Here is a 19982-nt window from a genome sequence, read left to right on the forward strand (position 1 = left end):
CACGTACACACACACACACACACACACACATACATACACACACACACACACACACACACACACACACACACACACACACACACACACACACACACACACACACACACACACACACGGCTGCTAATGGTGCCTGGCGGGTGATGATTTGTTCCAGATGGTTAAACAATTATGGCAGTGATAGTGGGGTGAAAGGTCAGCTGGGACTAATGAAGCTAATCGTTTTCATGAAGACATCAGGACAGTCTTTGTCCTTATAAAGCTTTCAGGGGTCTAAAATGATCTTTAGTGTAAAGCACTGGTGGTGTCATGTACATAATTATAATGTAAAATTAAATTATGTATACAATGTGTCTCTTTTAAAGTTGATAATTAGGTTTAAAAAATATAATAAATTATTTTAAAAAAAGAATTCAAATTAAATAGATGTAAAAAAAAATGTTAAAAATAAAACAAACATTAACTTACTATATGTATGTATTATATCTACATTCAAATGTATTGTTTAAAATATAGAATTGTATAATTTATAGATTTCTAAACATGTCCAGACTATATTTTTTGTCGTTTGATATTTAATACATGATAATAATCACACACAGCCAGCCAGCGTGACTTTTGACATGAAAACATTTGATGACTTTGCGGCGTCTTTGGGCCTTGTCGGCGCCGAAATAGCTCCGCCTCTACCAGAGGGGCGGTGTGTACATGGCGTGCATTATGACATCACTGCGGCGAGGGAGCGCTGAAAAACATTGGGTTCAAACGATGAAGGCGGTCCGTAACGTTGCGGTCCGACAGTTTTGGAGGCTGAGGGGGGCGCTGGAGGACTGCGGTGATAGGGCGGTGATAGGGCGGTAATAGTGTGGCGATAACGTGGTAGTAACGGGCTGCCGGGGGGGGGGCACAGCCAGCCATTGCAGGGTCCCGCCACCATCGAGCGGGTGGGCGGGCCTGGACGTTATCAGTATGTTGCAGAGGGTCACATGACCGCTGACTTTGATTGCTGCTGCAGCCGCACAAAGAGCGCCGCCTTTATCAGCAAACCGCACGCTTTTTAAAAAGCACAAATCCACCTGTCATCTGATTGGACCGCATAAACTCTTTCCACCAAAAACTCTTCCAGTGTCCCTGCCCAAGGGCCCGCAGCCAGGACCAGGACATGTGAGCGGCGTCCCGTGAAGAGTAGCCATCACCGACCTTCAGGTGAGAATGTTTTCGGGATGTAAGCATTTGTGTGGTTGCCGGGACGACGGCAGCAGCGACATCCCAGCTTCTGCATGTAAAACGCCTCTTTCAAGTTTGTCTGCACCTGAGGGGGACGATGCGGCTCTAAATGGTCATGATGGAGTACAACAACCCCCGTCCCCTGGGGAGGCTCAGCTGTGCGTCTGTCACGCTCTCTTACCTTCTCCTTCCAGCTGCTGAGGAAATCATCTGCTGTCAGGACCGGTCTGGATCAGGAAGTGAATCCGAGGACCAGCCATGCTATCCACCGCCGTGCAGATCCTGGCATTTGCCCTGGCTGTACTGGGCGTGGTGGGTGCCACCGTGGCCACGCTGCTTCCCAACTGGCAGGTGAGCATCAAGGTGTGGTCCAGCATGGTGGCCCCCATGTGGCACACACGGGGGCTGTGGATGGACTGCGTGTGGTACAGTGCCGGAGTCTTCAGCTGCACCATGAAGAACTCCCTCCTGTCCCTGCCCCCTTACCTGCAGACCACCAGGGCTGCCATGGTCCTGTCTTGCATTGTGGCGGTCTTTGGACTGTGCCTGGCCTCTCTGGGCCTCAAGTGCACTCGCTGGGGGGGAAGCCATCAGGCCAAGGGGCACACGGCTATCGCTGCGGGGGCCTGCTTCATCCTGGCCAGTGCACTCTGCATAGGCCCCGCCTCCTGGTTCACCTCGGAGGTCGTTGCCGCCTTCCTGAGCACCGACTTGCCCGACGGCAGCAAATACCAGCCGGGGGGGGCGCTCTGCGTCACCTTCGTCTCTGCCGGCTTCCTTCTGGCTGGGGGGGTTATCTTCTGCCTGTCCTGTCCGGGGCAAGGATCGGTCCAGCTGGACTACCCGTCCCCTGTGGACCCAGACAGATTTATTCTGACCCGAGAGAAGCGGCGCCGTCCAAAAACAACTGACATGACAGACATGACAGCACAGAAGAAGACCTATGTCTTTCTCTCCAAAGTGTCTCCCAAAGACCTGAAGGACAGTTACACCCTGCAGGAGTACGTCTGACCCACACCAAAGTCCTCCGGGACTTTCATGTTTTTTATGACAGAGACAAAAAACTGTGTGAGACGATTAAAGTTGCCTTCTATCCAGTCCTGACATGACAACAATCCCGAAAGCCATCCCGATCCCACAGCCTGCACATCCACATCCACATCCACTCCGTCTTTTCCTGAAGGCCCGGGAGGACACCAGCGAGGCGGCGCAGCGTGGAGGACGCTAATGATGCTATTTGCTTTCCATTATCTTCCGACACGCCTCTGTGCACACACACTCACACACACACACACACACACACACACACACACACACACACACACACACACACACACACACACACACGAGCATCAGTGAATGTTCCAGAGGACGTCTGAATGGGCGTTTTTTTTTCAGCTGAGCAGTCAATCACGCTGTCTCTCAGGAAACGACAATTTCAAAGCTAATTTTTTACTTTCGTGTTTGTCTCGTGCAGATATTTCACATAAATGTTCAAACATGTTTAAAGCTGAAAGAAAAATCTTGTTGATCAATTTAACAATGAAAACGAATGTGCTTCCTCTTTAAAGTCATTATGTTGTGCAATATCAACGACCTGCTTTAAACGCTGAAAAGTGATGACGTCATAGTTCAGCAAAAAGATGGCAAATAAATCATTGACCTCTCTTCCATGAGGAATACTTTCCTCCAGTTGAAACTCAAGCTGGGTGCTGCCCCCTGCAGGTAAGATACAGTCACTACGTCCATAAAACAATACAAAACAAGATGTTTCATATAATTAGAATGACTGTGTGTTATTATTTTAATGATGAGATGAAGCTTTCCATCCATCCATCCATCCATCTTCTTCCGCTTATCCGAGGTCGGGTCGCGGGGGCAGCAGCCTAAGCAGGGAAGCCCAGACTTCCCTCTCCCCAGCCACTTCGTCCAGCTCCTCCCGGTGGATCCCGAGGCGTTCCCAGGCCAGCTGGGAGACATAGTCTTCCCAACGTGTCCTGGGTCTTCCCCGTGGCCTCCTACCGGTCGGACGTGCCCGAAACACCTCCCGAGGGAGGCGTTCGGGTGGCATCCTGACCAGATGCCCGAACCACCTCATCTGGCTCCTCTCGATATGGAGGAGCAGCGGCTTTACTTTGAGCTCCCCCCGGATGGCAGAGCTTCTCACCCTATCTCTAAGGGAGAGCCCCGCCACCCGGCGGAGGAAACTCATTTCGGCCGCTTGTACCCGTGATCTTGTCCTTTCGGTCATGACCCAAAGCTCATGACCATAGGTGAGGATGGGAACGTAGATCGACCGGTAAATCGAGAGCTTTGCCTTCTGGCTCAGCTCCTTCTTCACCACAACGGATCGATACAGCGTCCGCATTACTGAAGATGCCGCACCGATCCGCCTGTCGATCTCACGATCCACTCTTCCCTCACTCGTGAACAAGACTCCGAGGTACTTGAACTCCTCCACTTGGGGCAAGATCTCCTCCCTAACCCGGAGATGGCACTCCACCCTTTTCCGGGCGAGAACCATGGACTCGGATTTGGAGGTGCTGATTCTAAGTTTAAATAAGTGGGTTGCAATCATTTGACCGAGAGGAACATCTGGGCACTTCCTGGTTTCAGGCAATGCTCGAGAGCCCACGCCACTGTTTATTTACCTGAATCAGTGCGATTTAGCTGTATTTTGAAAGGTTGAGAGGCAAGTATATAAGCGATCATAAAAAATAAAAAAAATAAATAAATGGGATGGAATTAAGCAATAATCAGTGAAAGATGATGTTGGACTTATTCGTGCATCTCTAGGTAACATATTTGATTGACATAAGTGGCGTGTTGCTGCGATCATAATGCGAATGAGAAAAAGGATACCTTTGTTTGCAGTTGATTTCCTGCTACAAATATTAGTCTGACATCTACAATTCATGTCTGCAGTTGTTTTTATGGTGTGAAGTTCATATTTTGTCTCATTATTTCGCTATATGTCACTGGTGTTCAGTAATGTTTGCTAGCGATATCAAGATTCAGTAAATGCTGTTGAGCCTATGAGAGATTTATTCATGTAATTCAGAGGTCCCCAAACTACAACCCGCGGGCCAGATACGGCCCGCCAGCGTCCAAAATCCAGGCTGCAGGAAGTCCATCCATCCATTTTCTACCGCTTGTCCCTTTTGGGGTCGCGGGGGGTGCTGGAGCCTATCTCAGCTGCATCCTGGCGGAAGGCGGGTTACACCCTGGACAAGTCGCCACCTCATCGCAGGGCCAACACAGATAGACAGACAACATTCACACTCACATTCACACACTAGGGTCAATTTAGTGTTGCCAATCAACCTATGCCCAGGTGCATGTCTTTGGAGGTGGGAGGAAGCCGGAGTACCTGGAGGGAACCCACGCAGTCACGAAGATGAAAAAAAAAATATATATATATATATATTTATTTATTTTTTATTTTTTATTTTTTTTCAATTATTATTTTTTTTTTTTCAATTTGTCTTTTTTTTTTTTTTAATCTGTCCTTTTTAATCCACTTTCTACCGCTTGTTACTCTCAGTGTCTCCTAGCGGCTCAGGCAAATCATATTGTCTATAAATGCATTTTCCCATCGATAACGTGACAACATTGCGCTTGTGCCGGAGTGTCGGGCGAGCGCGCGGCAAGTGCATGCTCTTGCAGTGAATTAGTGTGCGAGGCCCGGCCTCCGGCCAAATTGTTTTAACCCAATGCAGCCCCCGAGTCAAAAAGTTTGGCGACCCCTGATCTAATTTATCAATACTATTAAGAATATTTTCGTTAAGCTAATGAAGGCACTACAATGTGGTCATCCGTGTCGAATAAAGCACTTGGCTTTCCTGCACAACAACAACTGAGCTGTTAGTTTCTGTTATGAAAATAGACTAAAATATGGTGAATCGCAGCAACAATCACAGTATTTATTTCTAGGACTTAACATGACGTGAGTTTATTTGCATAACCAGGTCTTTGTAGTTATATTGAGGCTTAGCGACCACAAAAGAACAAAAAACTAATGCGATCTCTTGTCCTTTTCTCATGTAGAGTTCTGCTCTCAAACACTACTAATATAGAAGAGAATAAACTTGTTTGGATCACAGAAATGTTCTCAAACAAATCAAATGTTCAAAAAAACATTTTACAAAGTGATCACTGCAGTATTCCACAAGATGATGAAAGTGATATTTTAAGAGCCATTTCCTTCCACGCACTTTTGTTTACGTTTATTCCATGACTTTAACTTTATGACCCTCTTCTGTCTGACTTTATGAAAGCTCTTTCCTATCTCTCTATTTGAACGATTGGAACACCCAAGAACAGAACAGCAGTACAGCATTTTTTGCTCAAACTCTACACTCACTCTCACTTTGTTTTAATGCTACGCTCAAGCTGCTTGACCATCAAGTGAATTAAGTCGTGAAAAAGAAAAACAGACATGACGCCATATACAACCCAGCAATAACGTCACATCCGTTTTTCTTCTTCGCGGCTTAATTAACAGGAAGGTCAAGCCGCATGAGCGTTGCATTAAAACAAAGTAAGAGTGAGTGTGGAGTTTGAACAGAAAACGCTGTATTGCTGTTCTGTTCTTGGGTGTTCCAATCATTCAAATAGAGAGACTGGAAAGAGCTTTCAAAGGATCCTGAAAAAAGTGGTTCATAAAATTAATAAAGTCATGGAATAAAGGAAAGTGCGTCAAAGGAAATGGCTCTTTTAAAATACCTCTTTCATCTTGAGGAATACAATCGGACCATGGTTGTGTCTGCATCGATCATTTTGTAAAATGGTTTTTTGAACATTTGATTTGTCTGTGAAACTTTCTGTGATGCAATCGAGTTTATTGTGTTTGAGAGCAGAACTAAACATAAGAAAAGGACAAGCGATCACATTAGTTTGTGTTATTTTGTGGTTCCTATGCCTAAATATAACTACGGTTGTGCAAATAAACTAACGTCAAATCCTAGTAATAAATATTGTGATTGTTGGTCCAATCCACCACATTTTCATTGTCACTTTTCATAACATAAACTAAAAGCTTAGTTGTTGTTGTTGTTGTGCAGGAAAGCCAAGTGCTTTATTCAACAAGGATCACTACATTATAACGTCTTTAGTGGTATTTGTTGGCATCAACAAAATATCCTTAATAGTATTGATAAATTAGATGATTACATCTCTCGTAGGCTCAACAGCATATACTGAATCTTGATATTGTTGCAAACATTGCTGAACAACAAGTACATTTATAGCTAAATAATTAGACAAAATATGAACTTTACGTCATAAAAACAACTGCAGACATGAATTGTAGATGACAGACTAATGTTTGTAGCAGTAAATGAACTGCAAACAATATCCTTTTTGTCATTAGTGTCACGATCACAGCAGCCCGGTACTCTTATGTCAGTCAAATGTTACTTAGCAATGCACGAAAAAGTCCAACTTTGTCTTTCACGGATTAATGCTTCATTTTTTGGACCCCTCGGATGTAAAGACATGATGTGCCTCCTATCTTTTCTTCTCTAAATACCGTGAGTGTCAAATCAAGTGAGGTCGTAGCGAGCGGGAACTATTGGTGATGATAAATGTATTAAATGTTAAAAAATATTTTTCTTAAGAGTGTAAAAATCCACCTCATCCCATTTTAAATAATTTTTTCATGGTTGCCTATATATATTTGCCTTTCAAAATATGCCCAAATCCGTAGTGATGCAAGTAAATAAACAGTAGCGTAATGGGACTCTAGACCTTCGCTTGAAAGCCGGAAGTGCCTCTCGGTCACATGATTGCAACCCAGCAATTGTTTGTTATTTATAACTGCTCATTTAGCCACGTTAACTCAACTGCATTTCAGTGTGAAACAACTAAGAACATTAGCCTGCTGCTATGCTAAACTACGCGAATGCATAACTGGCTTTTTGTTGGGCTGAAAAGATGTCAACTGTCAAGAATCTGTCAACATGAGGACATGAGAGCTAATTACCTCTTTAAAATAATCATGCTAGAAGCTTCCATGACCTCCCGTCTTGTCCACTGTTGCGTGACATCAGTGGAAGAACATTTACGAAAAGCATAGAGTGACAATAGAGTGGATCCAAGATGGCGCCGTGAACGGTCTTACCTGCGGGAGCAGCATCTAAAAAGAATATAAACTTGCGAAAATGGCTCGTGTATGTTTGAAAAGAAACCTACGTTTCCCTATAGTCTCTAGTTCTTTTTGTGCTTCATTTGGTTGGACTTTGGAGGCTGTTCCTTTGAACTACGTCGTCGTCTTCTGGCTGGAAAAGAAAAGGTGTGGCGAGGAAAAGGCGGAAAACGCTACAACCGGGGCCTCAAACCTGCTAATTGAGAACTGCCATGACTGTTACATCGGTGAGGACAGCATGAAAATGTGTCTCATGAATGAAGAAGACTTTCCTTCCCTGCCAGTAACACCGGAGAAGCCTCCCACCAAAAAAGAAAAAGATGGAATGGACAATAGCGACATTGTCGCTAAACGCCAGCTCAGACAAGCTGAAGAAGTTGATCCAGGCCAACACCACTCAGATTGCCAGCGTGAGAGTTAAAGTGGAACAAGTCTGCAAACAAGTGAACGAGGTTATGGGGAGAGTTTCTGGACTGGAACTGGCTGTGGAGGGGGATAAGAAACTAATCAGTGAACTTCAAGAACGCATCACCGAGATGGAGAGATATTCAAGGCGATGGAACCTGAGACTGCATGGTGTGGCCGAGCATGTGGAGGACAGACATGTACGTGAAGAGGTTATCCGAGTTTGCCAGGCTCTGCTGCTGAACGGCTCCCAAATGTTAGAGACACCGTGCACCGCGTTGGAGTGAAGAAGCCAAAAGGTAACAGGTGTGTTTTACTGCAGTTTTCCTCCCGGGTGCACAGAGCTGCAGTCTGGGCCGCTACAAAGAATTTCTCTTCGCCGAGGATCTCTGTAAAGACGACAAAGAAGCAAGAATGAAGTTATGGCCACTGGTGGATGAAGCTCGCAAGGCAGGGACAATTGTCTACTTTGTAGGTGGTCGAGCATTTATTGACAAAAAAGAAATCCTGTGTCCTGTCTGAAGATACACCTTTCAGACATGAACTTACTCCTGACTTTATTTTGTTAAGAGGATGGATGGATGGATGGATGGATGGATAGATGGAGTTACAACGAGCCAGTTTTTGCCCCTTTTGAATATTAATATGATGTTGTTCCCCTAGCATCTAATTGCTAAACGCAAAGCATTTTCTAATTCATTTTGTTTAACCTTGTCTTTATCTATAGTTTCTCTCAACGCCAGGGGGTTAAGGCAGAACTTGAAGCGCAAAGCTTTATTTTTATTTCTTAAAACAATGTAAAACAGATTTATGTTTTCTACAGGAGACACATAGTATGTATGATGATGTAAAGTTTTGGAGATCTCAATGGGGTAATGAGATATATTGCTCTCATGCATCACAGCATTCTGGTGGAGTTGGCACACTTATAAACAATATGACAGGGGTTTTATTGCATCATAGTGACTATGATAAAAATGATCATTATATTTGCCAGGTTTTTGACATTCAGAAAACTAACTTTATAGTTGTTAACATTTATGGATATAACTCAGTGCCTGACAATAATATTTTATTTAGTGAGGTGTAAAATAGGATTCTACATTGGCTTGCCAAATTTCCAAATGCTTATACTGTATACTTGTAGGAGGTGATTTCAACACTGTCCTCGACAATTCACTTGATAGATGACCACCAGCTTCTCAAAATAGTGTCAGCTCAAATCTAAAACTACTAATGCAAAGGCTTGGTGTAATTGATGCCTGGAGATCTAAAAATCCTGATAAGACATCTTTTACCAGGTCCAATAATTCAAGCTCAAGAAAATCCAGAATAGACATGTAGTTAATTTCTAATGCAATGCAAGACAATGTTACTGCTAAAATTATCTCCACTTATTTGGCTGATCATAAGGCTATACAGATTCACATATCTCTACATCAGTTTCACAATTGTCCAAATAACTCATAATGGAAACTCAATAGTTTGGTTTTATGTAATGAAGCAGTTAAAATGAGGATTAAAGAACTAATACATTTTGGGGGGAATAAAGCCAAGACCCAAAATATTTATGGTAGTAATTGGGAACTCCTTAAATATGAGGTAGGTAAATTTATTAGAAAATATTGCAGTAATCTAGCTGAGAAAAAGCAATCTGAGAAAGAAAATGTGCTTTCCATCATTACGGCATTATCGTCTATATGTCCAGATAATAGGTCAGCAGAAGAAAAAGAAAGGCTCTTAGAAAATCAAAGTAGATTAGACAAAAGGTATCCATCAAAAGCAGAAGGAGCCTTTGTAAGATCTAGGAGACAATGGTTGGCGGAAGGTGAACAAAATTCTGCGTATTTCTTTCGATTAGAAAAATTGCAGGCTCAAAATAGCACCATTGATCAACTGAAGATAAATAAATGATAAATGGGTTGTACTTGTATAGCGCTTTTCTACCTTCAAGGTACTCAAAGCGCTTTGACACTACTTCCACATTTACCCATTCACACACACATTCACACACTGATGGCGGGAGCTGCCATGCAAGGCGCTAACCAGCACCCATCAGGAGCAAGGGTGAAGTGTCTTGCTCAGGACACAACGGACATGACGAGGTTGGTACTAAGTGGGGATTGAACCAGGGACCCTCGGGTCACGCACGGCCATTCTTCCACTGCGCCACGCCGTCATAAACTATATGGTTTGCAATGATGCAAACCAGATTGCAAATAATTCTTCTCAATTTCACAAAAAATTATACAATAGTCAATACCATGAAAGTGATGCTGTTTCGTTTATGGATACCTTAACTAAAACTAAATCAATCAGCACAGCTGACCAAGAATTCTGTCACCGTCCAATCTGTCTCAATTAATAGCTTCAAATATAACAAATCTCCTGGGGTGGATGGTATTACATCTGTATTCTATAAAATATTTTCAGAGGAGCTCGCTCCCATCTTACGAGAAGTATTCTGTAAAAGTTATGATAAAGGTGTCCTTCCTCCAACTTTAACACTACCTTACCCTTATACCCAAACCAAACAAAGATTTGCTAGTCATTGATAATTGGCATCCAATTATCCTTCTAAACAATGACTATAAGATTGTAGCTTTTATCAGTTTAAAACTGGTTCTGGAGGACATAATTGACGATACACAGTCAGGATTTATGAGAGGGAGGCACATATCGAATAATATCAGGCTTGTACTGGACATACTGGATTACCCAGAGGTCATTAATGATGAAGGCTTCCTTCTTTTCTTGGACTTCTACAAAGCTTTTGATTTGATCTAACATGAATTTATCTTCAAGACACTTGACTAATTTGGCTTTGGCTATTTTTTCTTCAAAACAATTAAGACTTTGTACTGTAATGGTAATAGCTCAAAAAAGTTAAACAAAAATAAAAGGTACATCTCCAAGGTTGGACTTAAAACATGAGATACGGCAAGGCTGTCCTATTTTTCCATATTTATTTTTGTTAGCCACCCAATTGTTATCCGTTCATGTAAAAACTAGTCATTTAAAAGGGATCTCCATATTAGACAGAGAAATAACTTCAGCCAACTGGCTGACAACACCACACTCTTTTTGAAGGACTCTTCTCAAATTCCTCTTGCCTTAGATGTGATTTGTGTATTCTCTTTGGCTTCTGGTCTCCATTTAAATGGAGCTGAGATAGGCTCCAGCGACCCCAAAAAGGGACAAGCGGTAGAAAATGGATGGATGGAAGTGTGAACTAATGGCTGTGAAAAGATGTGAAATGCTGTCTATATGTAAAATTCCAATTAAGGTGAGTATTAATTACCTATGAATAATTGTTACTAAAAATCAGAGTTCTAGATCGGTTTTGAACTTTACTCCAATTGTAGAAAAAAACAAGACAAGATTTGACCAATGGCTGCAAAGAGATTTATCCTTAAAAGGCAGACCATTACTTTCCAAACAGAAGGTATCTCTAGGTTTACGTATGCGGCTATTTATTTCGATGTAAACCAAAAAAATTGTAAGACTATTGACAAAATACTTGTTGACTCTATTTGGAAAAACAAGATTCATTATATTAAGAAATCTGTTCTAATGAACAATTACAGTCAGGGTGGTCATAATTTTTTTAATAGATTTTACTACACTTAACAGCACCTTCAAGATTAATTGGATAATACATTATTTGAGAGATCCTACCTCAATTTGGAACTTCATTTCTCATCATGTATTTTATAATCTTGGGAGGTCTAAAATTTTTGTTATTGTGTAACTACAATATTGATAGGATTCCTGTTATGCTTTCAAACTTCCACAAACAAGCCCTTCTGGCATTGTCTCTTCTCTGTAAACACAATTTCTCACCTACAAAATACTTCATTTGGAACAAGAGATATATGTCACAAAACAAAATCACTTTTCCTCAACAATTGGTTCAAGAATGGTATTATTTTGGTGAGTCAGCTTTTCAATAAGGAAGGTTAATTACCAATCATTTCTCAACCATTTTAAGGTCCCTGTGTCTCCCTAACAATTTGCCATTGTATTAGATGCCATTCCAACAGGTGTTATGTTGTAAAGGAGTTATTCAATTCCTCTTTCTGCTGTAACAATTGTGAATGATCCACTTGACACTCCTGTGGGGAAACTTTGTTTTGATCAGAAAAATAACAGAAACATCTGCAGCTTATTCCAAAATGATTGTGTGTCTGTCTGTCTCCTATGTAATTGTGCTCTGGAATAATGTTGTGAATGACATCTGCTGGGTCAAACCGTGGTCTCTTCCTAACAGGTATTTACTTACAAAGTCAAAGAGATTTTTTTCAAAATCATTCATGGTTATTACCATGTAAAGACTGTGATTTGTGATGTTACCTGCACCTTATGTAACATGCATTCAGAGACTGTTTACCACCTGTTTGGACTTGTGAAAGCACTCGATCACTATGGCAAGGCATCTGTCGTTTCATCTTGGACAACATTTATGACAAATTTGTGCTTTGGCTTAAAGACGTGCTATTTGAATTTACACAGTATGAGAAAATGTTACCTTTGCAACCTCATTATACTATTGGCTAAGTTTTATATTAATAAATGTAAGGTTCTCAATACCCAACCTCTTTTTTTGTGCCTTTAAAAAAAGAGAACTTTACTTTAAAACACTATCTACCTCTAGCAACCAAAAAGCTGTGAAAACTATGATGCTATGATTCAAATTTAAACTATTTAGAGAACTTGTGTGAGCCTATAACTTTACACATTACTACATATATATATTTTACATTCTACTAGAATTACATTATTGAATTAACAAACACTCACTATGACTCTTTATGTTCTGCTTGTTTAAAAAGTCTTAAGTCCAGCCCATGAGATTATTACTTAGGTTATAATGGTGTCACAGATGGTGAATTAAAATGTGAGGTTGAATCGTATTAAAAGCATATGAAAAGTTAATGAATTCAAGCCTGGCGGGTACAACACCAATTTCTCTCCTGGTGTTTAAAAAGCAAATGAAGCAAAGTGAGTCTGTGTTGAAGTTTTACTGTATCAGCAACATCATATATGAGCAACATCATATGAGGTTTGGAAAATTACATTCTAAAAATACGTTAATTTTAAGATTCTCATACATTAATTTGTAATTTCCCGTATGGCAACGCTGACCAAGGTACCAATAGCTGAGAGGAAAAGTGGGTTCAATTGGTCTGGTGGTGGGAGCCATCTTGATTGAATCCTCAAAATTACCCAATGTGCACAAACACGACATGTCCCCTTCTAATCAGCTTATTTAAAGTACACTATTCACAAATTCTAAAGAATTTGATGAGGTGGTGACTTGTCCAGGGTGTACACCGTCTTCCGCCCGAATGCAGCTGGGATAGGCTACATCCACCCCCACGACCTCGAGAGTGACAAGCGGTAGAAAATGGATGAATGGATGGATAATTAAACCCAAAAGCATTTTTGTTTATGAGGATCTTGTCAGTTGCCAGCACTTATTTGATTGTACAGAATGCAGCTAACAGCAAGCTTCACAAGCATGTATTGATATTCATGTATTCAATTAACATGAGTCAAATGACACGTGTCCAGTGTCCCCGCTTTGTCTGAGGGTCCCTGAAAGCACCAAACGTTCTCAGTTCAACTGGGCTGCGTTCCAACACGCTCACTTTAGTGCCCCTGTTACTTGGACTTAAAAAGCGACTCCAAGTCCTGCAGGTCAGACCCCGCCGCCCTGTCCGACTTTGGGATAGGCGGGAAGAAGGAGGCCATCTTGCATCTGAACTCAGACATCTGAAAGACAAAACATTTCAACATTGATTTTCCTTCCTTTTGCAATTTTCCATTTGGAAGTAGAACACGTACGCTGTGAACATCCAGAAGTTTCCACACGGTGAAGCTGAGCAGCCCCACGCCACACCAGGCGTACATAGAACCTCTGCCAAGAGCCCGCAAGGCAAGTGCTGCGCCGCTCTCAGGAAGTGTCGCTGTAACGCCCTGCAGTCAACACACACACTCAGTTAATATTAATAACTAGGGATGTCCGATAATGGCTATTTGCTGATATCCGATATTCCGATATTGTCCAACTCTTTAATTACCGATACCGATATCAACCGATACCGATATCAACCGATATATACCGGTACAGTCTTGGAATTAACACATTATTATGCCTAATTTGGACCTTATCTTCACCAGGTATGGTGAAGATAAAATAAAATAAGATGAATAAATTAAAAACATTTTCTTGAATAAAAAAGAAATTAAAACAATATAAAAACAGTTACATAGAAACTAGTAATTAATGAAAATTAGTAAAATTAACTATTAAAGGTTAGTACTATTAGTAGACCAGCAGCACGCACAATCATGTGTGCTTACGGACTGTATCCCTTGCAGACTGTATTGATATATATTGATATATAATGTAGGAACCAGAATATTAATAACAGAAAGAAAAAACCCTTTTGTGCGAATGAGTGTGAATGAGTGTAAATGGGGTAGGGAGGTTTTTTGGGTTGGTGCACTAATTGTATCTTGTGTTTTTTAGTGTATCTTGTGTTTTTTAGTGAAGTGAAGTGAAGTGAATTACATTTATATAGCGCTTTTCTCTAGTAACTCAAAGCACTTTTACACAGTGAAACCCAATATCTAAGTTACATTTAAACCAGTGTGGGTGGCACTGGGAGCAGGCGGGTAAAGTGTCTTGCCCAAGGACACAACGGCAGCGACTAGGATGGCGGAAGCGGGGATCGAACCTGGAACCTTCAAGCTGCAGGCACGGCCACTCTAACCACCGAGCCATACCATTTATGTTGATTTAATAAAAAATAAAAAAATAAAAAAATAAAAAAACATCTACCGTATTTTCCGCACTATAAGGCGCACCGGATTATTAGCCGCACCTTCTATGAATTACATATTTCATAATTTTGTCCACCAATAAGCCGCCCCGGACTATAAGCCGCGCCTACGCTGCGCTAAAGTGAATGTCAAAAAAACGCTGCGCTAAAGTGAATGTCAAAAAAACAGTCAGATAGTTCAGTCAAACTTTAATAATATATTGAAAACCAGCGTTCTAACAACTCTGTCCCAAAATGTACGCAAATGTGCAATCACAAACATAGTAAAATTCAAAATGGTGTAGAGCAATAGTAACATAATGTTGCTCGAACGTTAATGTCACAACACACAAAATAAACATAGCGCTCACCTTCTGAAGTTATTCTTCATTCGTAAATCCTTCGAATTCTTCGTCTTCGGTGTCCGAATTGAAAAGTTGCGCAAGCGTGGTATCCAAAATGGCCGGTTCCGTCTCGTAGAAGTCATCGGGAGTCAGTGTCGCTGTTGTTCTGTGAATCCTGCCTTCCGGAAAGCTCGGACCACAGTTGTGACCGAAATATCTGCCCAAGCATTTACGATCCACTGGCAAATGTTGGCGTATGTCGTCCGAGGCTGTCTGCCCGTCTTAGTGAAGGTGTGTTCGCCTTCGGAGCTGTGTGAAAAAAGCCACCCGGCCTCTTCGCGTAAACTTCCCTTAACCACTCGCTCATCTTTTCTTCATCCATCCATCCCTTCGAGTTAGCTTTTATGATGACGCCGGCTGGAAAGGTCTCTTTTGGCAAGGTCTTCCTTTTGAATATCACCATGGGAGGAAGTTTCTGGCCATTAGCATGGCAAGCTAGAACCACAGTGAAGGATGACTTCTCTTTCCCTGTGGTGCGAATATTCACCGTACGTGCTCCCGTTCCACAGTGCGGTTCAGTTGCTGTGAAATACGGTAGTAATCCGTGTGCGGATGGAGAGATTGCGTCTTTTTATGAACCGGATCGCTTAGTAGGAGCCATTTTGTGGTCTTTACAGATGTAAACAGGAAATGAAACGTACGGTGATATCCGCGCGTTTTTTCTTCTTCTTCCGGGGGCGGGTAGAAGAAGAAGCGCTTCCTGTTCTATGGGGGCGGGTGCTTTCCTTGGCGGTTGCTTGCGTAGAAGAAGAAGCGCTTCCTGTTCTACCGGGAAAAAAGATGGCGGCTGTTTACCGAAGTTGCGAGATCGAAACTTTATGAAAATTAATCGTAATAAAGCGCACCGGGTTATAAGGCGCACTGTCAGCTTTTGAGAAAAATTGTGGTTTTTAGGTGCGCCTTATAGTGCGAAAATACGGTAGATAAAAAAAACAAAAAACGATAACAATAATTTCCGATATTACATTTTAACGCATTTATCGCCAATAAAATTGGCAGGCCGATATTATCGGACATCTCTATTAATAATAGATCAAAAGTCAAGAGCCACATTAAACAGTTACATTTAATTACATTAAATAATGTCCATTCACATTCTAAATTAAACGCCTCGAGACAAAACAACATACACATTAAAACATTAATCACATTTATGAAAACCAAAAAAAAAGCACAAGTGTCCTAATGATGGAGAAAAGTTCTAAAATGTATTTGCGTAGCTGGTTGACTATTTCTACAATTTCACCGTCACACTGTAAACGGAAGTGACCTTGTCAAAGCAGGAAGTGGGTGGATATCAAAGCTGCAGTTTGCATGGGCAACCTTGTTGGAAGCAATGACAAACGTTTACCTTATTGAACCAGTCGGGGTTTTTCTTCTTGGCCAGCGCCAGAGTGGAGCCAAAGCCCGCGATGAGCCCCAAAGACGCCACCGTGCTCAAAAAGGCTGCACCTGCACACCGGAAGCACCAAATAATTATTTCCACACTTAGGCCAGCACATCTTGCCTTAACAGGTCAGTTTAGATAAGACACTACGTGTGTGTCGTTGATTTCTTCTTTAGATGACAGCGACATTGTCGTGACCTCCACACACAAAACGCCTCAACAACGAGCGAAAGCGGCTTGCATGTGTCTTTATTTGAACAAAAACACTTGTTAAAGGCTTACCTTTAATCATCTGCACTTTGTTGGTGTCATCATTTTGAGACACTTCAACGATGTCTTCGTCCGCTGGTAACATGTCCTGTTGTACCGTCCGTGTCACATGACCGGGCAGAAACAAGACCTCGGAAGGAAATACCATTGTGGTTTTATCACGACCGGAATTTGATGTTACGCACATATTTTTTCGTTTTTCATGCAAAAGATAAAATTGTAATGACAATTCACGTTAAATTAACCGGGAGGTTCTAATAGTATTGTTTATATGCCATTAATGTCAGCGTGTCTACGCCGTAATGGATCAAATATCGTCTGTTACAGCCAGTCTCACAATTAGGTTTTGGGAAGAAGAAAGAAAAAAGTATCCTAAAGCTGTTACATTAATATGTCCCCAGTCTCGTACTTTAACAAAACAGCACATTTTTGGTATGATAATTCGTGATCTAATTTGATAGTTAACGTTGTTTTGTGTCAAATGTACTGTTAAAAAAGGCTGAGGTTAATTAATGCTTTAAGAGTCCGATGTTGGTTTCTACCTGTAATTTAACATTAGGGTGTTTTGTAAGCATTTTGTTTTAGTTTTGTAACCTTTTTGTGCATTCGACGTCACCAAGTCACGTGAGTGTAAAGAGCCTTGTGATTGGTGAAACTGCCGCGACTCTCTTAAAAGGACAGTACAAGCTTCGCTCCTATTGGTTCACAGCGTTCCGGCGCCAAAGTTCCAATAAAAAGACGAGCGGCAAACTGAAGCCGATTCATTCTGTGTCCTTCGTGTGTCTTTGTGGTAGTTTAGAACGTCTGCATTATTTTATAACTATTTGCTTTTAAACTCATCTAGTCATTTTAATTGTCGAAATGCAGTCTGCTCGCTCGCCTCTTTCCGTCCGCAACGAGAACAAGCTGAGCGGTGACGTCAGCAACATGTCGCTGGATAAAGAAAACACGGTGAGCGCCAACAAACATCTATGATTGTCGTTCAAGCGTTCAAAGTTAGTCTTCTAAACGTATATTTTGTCTTGCAGCCTCCGAGCCTGAACACTGCGCGTATCTTGGCGTCGAAAACCGCGCGCAAAATATTCTCCGAGACTCCGGTAAGTGAGGTCAAAGGTTATTAAAGCCTCAAACGTTTGACCGCTTTGTTGCCTCCAAAATGTGTTTTATGGGGCAAACGTACGAAGCCGCGCGTTAACTTTTCTATTGTGTGTTGACGCGCTCCGCCACTTGAAGCCAGCCGTTGTAGCTTAGCATGTTTGATGCTAGCGCTACTTGCTAACTTGATGTGACGTCACCGTCCATGTTAATACACGTGCAGATTAGACAGTGAAGCCAGGAGGTCAATGAAATTAAGAAAAGGTGAGCATCATGGATTTTGTCTTGTCCCACAGAGCCAAGGCGTGAAGAAGAGTGGCGGCAAGGAGGCAGAGCCTCTGCTCAAGGACAACCCCCGCCGCTTTGTCATCTTCCCCATCCAGTACCATGACATCTGGCGCATGTACAAGAAGGCAGAGGCATCTTTCTGGACTGCAGAAGAGGTAAAGATGGCCGCCTGCTGTGTTTGTGTGAGTACTGTTGCATGATGGGATGTTGTGTGTGCAGGTGGACCTGTCCAAGGACCTGCAGCACTGGGACACTCTGAAGGAAGACGAGAAGTTCTTCATCTCTCATGTGTTGGCCTTCTTCGCCGCCAGCGACGGCATCGTCAACGAGAACCTGGTAAGTGCGTCACGTGTATGCCGGGCGTGCAGCTTTCCCACAGCATGGTGAGCGTCCACTGATGTGCCTGTGTCCGCCAGGTGGAGCGCTTCACGCAGGAAGTGCAGGTGACGGAGGCGCGCTGTTTCTACGGTTTCCAGATCGCCATGGAGAACATCCACTCTGAGATGTACAGCCTCCTCATTGACACCTACATCAAAGACCCCAAAGAAAGGTGAGAGACCCTGGCGTTCCCTCGCTTCGCCGTGCGCTCTGCAGCGTGATCCGAGCGTGTGTTCGATCCCCACAGAGAGTACCTCTTCAACGCCATCGAGACAATGCCGTGCGTCAAGAAGAAGGCCGACTGGGCGATCAACTGGATCGGCAACAAGAACGCCAGCTTTGGTAAGAGCGGGCGCCATGTGGCCGCCGTCCTCGTCTTGTGCCTTACTGAACGCTCACCAGCTGACCTCTGGTGCGTGTCTCTCCTCCAGGTGAGCGCGTGGTGGCCTTCGCCGCCGTGGAAGGGATCTTTTTCTCCGGGTCCTTCGCCGCCATTTTCTGGCTAAAGAAACGCGGCCTGATGCCCGGCCTGACCTTCTCTAACGAGCTCATCAGCAGAGACGAGGTGAGACTCCGCCCACTGAGGCGCCTCGGCGGGCTGAGGGTGCCAGCTGACCATCCGATGGTGTGTTTCAGGGTCTCCACTGCGACTTTGCTTGTCTGATGTTCAAGCACCTGCTCAACAAGCCTTCCGTCGACACTGTGACCTCCATCATCAGGAACGCCGTAGCGATCGAACAGGTGAGGTCACCCTGCTGACAACCCGGCATCATCGCCGCTCGGCTGAAGCCCTCTTCTGTGCTCAGGAGTTCCTGACTCAGGCGCTGCCCGTCAAACTCATCGGGATGAACTGTGACCTGATGAAGCGTTACATCGAGTTCGTCGCCGACAGGCTCATGATGGAGCTCGGCCTGGACAAGGTAACCTTTGATGACGCCAGGCGAGGGCGGAACGTGGCTGTGTGATGATGAGAAGCGCAGGGGTACGGACCTCAGCCGCTCATGGGGGCTGAGTGTTGCCGCATTCGCTCCTCCAGAAGACATGTGGTCTACTGGAGGACGGGCGGCGACACGAAACAGACGCTTGTCTGAACGCTCGCCCAGGCTCCGCCCCCAACTCTCGCTCTACTTCTCCAACCTTTTCACGCTCACTTTCTGTGTGTGTCTGTAGATGTATCGTGTGGAGAACCCCTTTGACTTCATGGAAAACATCTCACTGGAGGGAAAGACCAACTTCTTTGAGAAGCGTGTTGGCGAGTATCAGAGGATGGGTGTCATGGCCGCCACCACCTTCAACACCTTCACGTTGGATGCTGACTTCTGACCACGCCCACTTTTCTGCAGCTTATGGACTGTGTCCTTTTCTTTTATTGTAATTTGTAAATATCTTTTCTAATAAAATGTATTTATGTTTTAGGTAAATGTATATACCTTGGTAATGGATTGACAACTTTTTTTTTTAACATTTTAAGTTTATATGCTGTAGTGTCATGTGTAATAAAAATTGTCATCTTCTGATCATCATGTGCTGTTTTGAATATCAATTATGTCATAATAGAC

At 43.0% G+C, this 19982-nt stretch overlaps 3 protein-coding genes and 1 non-coding gene across 4 annotated transcripts; 3 read left to right on the forward strand and 1 right to left on the reverse strand.

The window, feature by feature from the left end:
• The first annotated feature begins 949 nt into the window (after nt 1-949).
• Nucleotides 950-2596, forward strand: LOC133576423 (claudin-20-like). Its single transcript, XM_061929627.1, has 2 exons — nt 950-1203; nt 1419-2596. The coding sequence occupies exon 2, from the start codon at nt 1483-1485 to the stop codon at nt 2233-2235; it is 753 nt and encodes a 250-aa protein (XP_061785611.1). The 5' UTR covers nt 950-1203; nt 1419-1482; the 3' UTR covers nt 2236-2596.
• A 10226-nt stretch (nt 2597-12822) lies between these two features.
• Nucleotides 12823-17344, reverse strand: tmem242 (transmembrane protein 242). The gene is made up of 4 exons (XM_061929628.1): nt 16675-17344; nt 16357-16457; nt 13622-13753; nt 12823-13549 (listed from the first exon to the last, which is right to left on the reverse strand). The coding sequence occupies exons 1-4, from the start codon at nt 16847-16849 to the stop codon at nt 13439-13441; spliced, it is 519 nt and encodes a 172-aa protein (XP_061785612.1). The 5' UTR covers nt 16850-17344; the 3' UTR covers nt 12823-13438.
• A 20-nt stretch (nt 17345-17364) lies between these two features.
• LOC133576414 (ribonucleoside-diphosphate reductase subunit M2) lies at nt 17365-19941 on the forward strand. The gene is made up of 10 exons (XM_061929612.1): nt 17365-17613; nt 17691-17759; nt 18054-18200; nt 18265-18381; nt 18462-18595; nt 18671-18765; nt 18855-18988; nt 19060-19164; nt 19230-19343; nt 19594-19941. Exons 1-10 carry the CDS (start codon nt 17524-17526, stop codon nt 19744-19746), a joined length of 1158 nt encoding a protein of 385 aa, XP_061785596.1. The 5' UTR covers nt 17365-17523; the 3' UTR covers nt 19747-19941.
• LOC133576630 (small nucleolar RNA SNORD94) lies at nt 19382-19519 on the forward strand. The gene has a single exon (XR_009811664.1). It is a non-coding gene; the product is annotated as a small nucleolar RNA SNORD94 (small nucleolar RNA).
• Nucleotides 19942-19982: the final 41 nt, after the last annotated feature.

This window comes from Nerophis lumbriciformis, linkage group LG34 (assembly GCF_033978685.3).
Source record: "Nerophis lumbriciformis linkage group LG34, RoL_Nlum_v2.1, whole genome shotgun sequence".
In the NCBI taxonomy this organism is placed as follows: Eukaryota; Metazoa; Chordata; class Actinopteri; order Syngnathiformes; family Syngnathidae; genus Nerophis; species Nerophis lumbriciformis.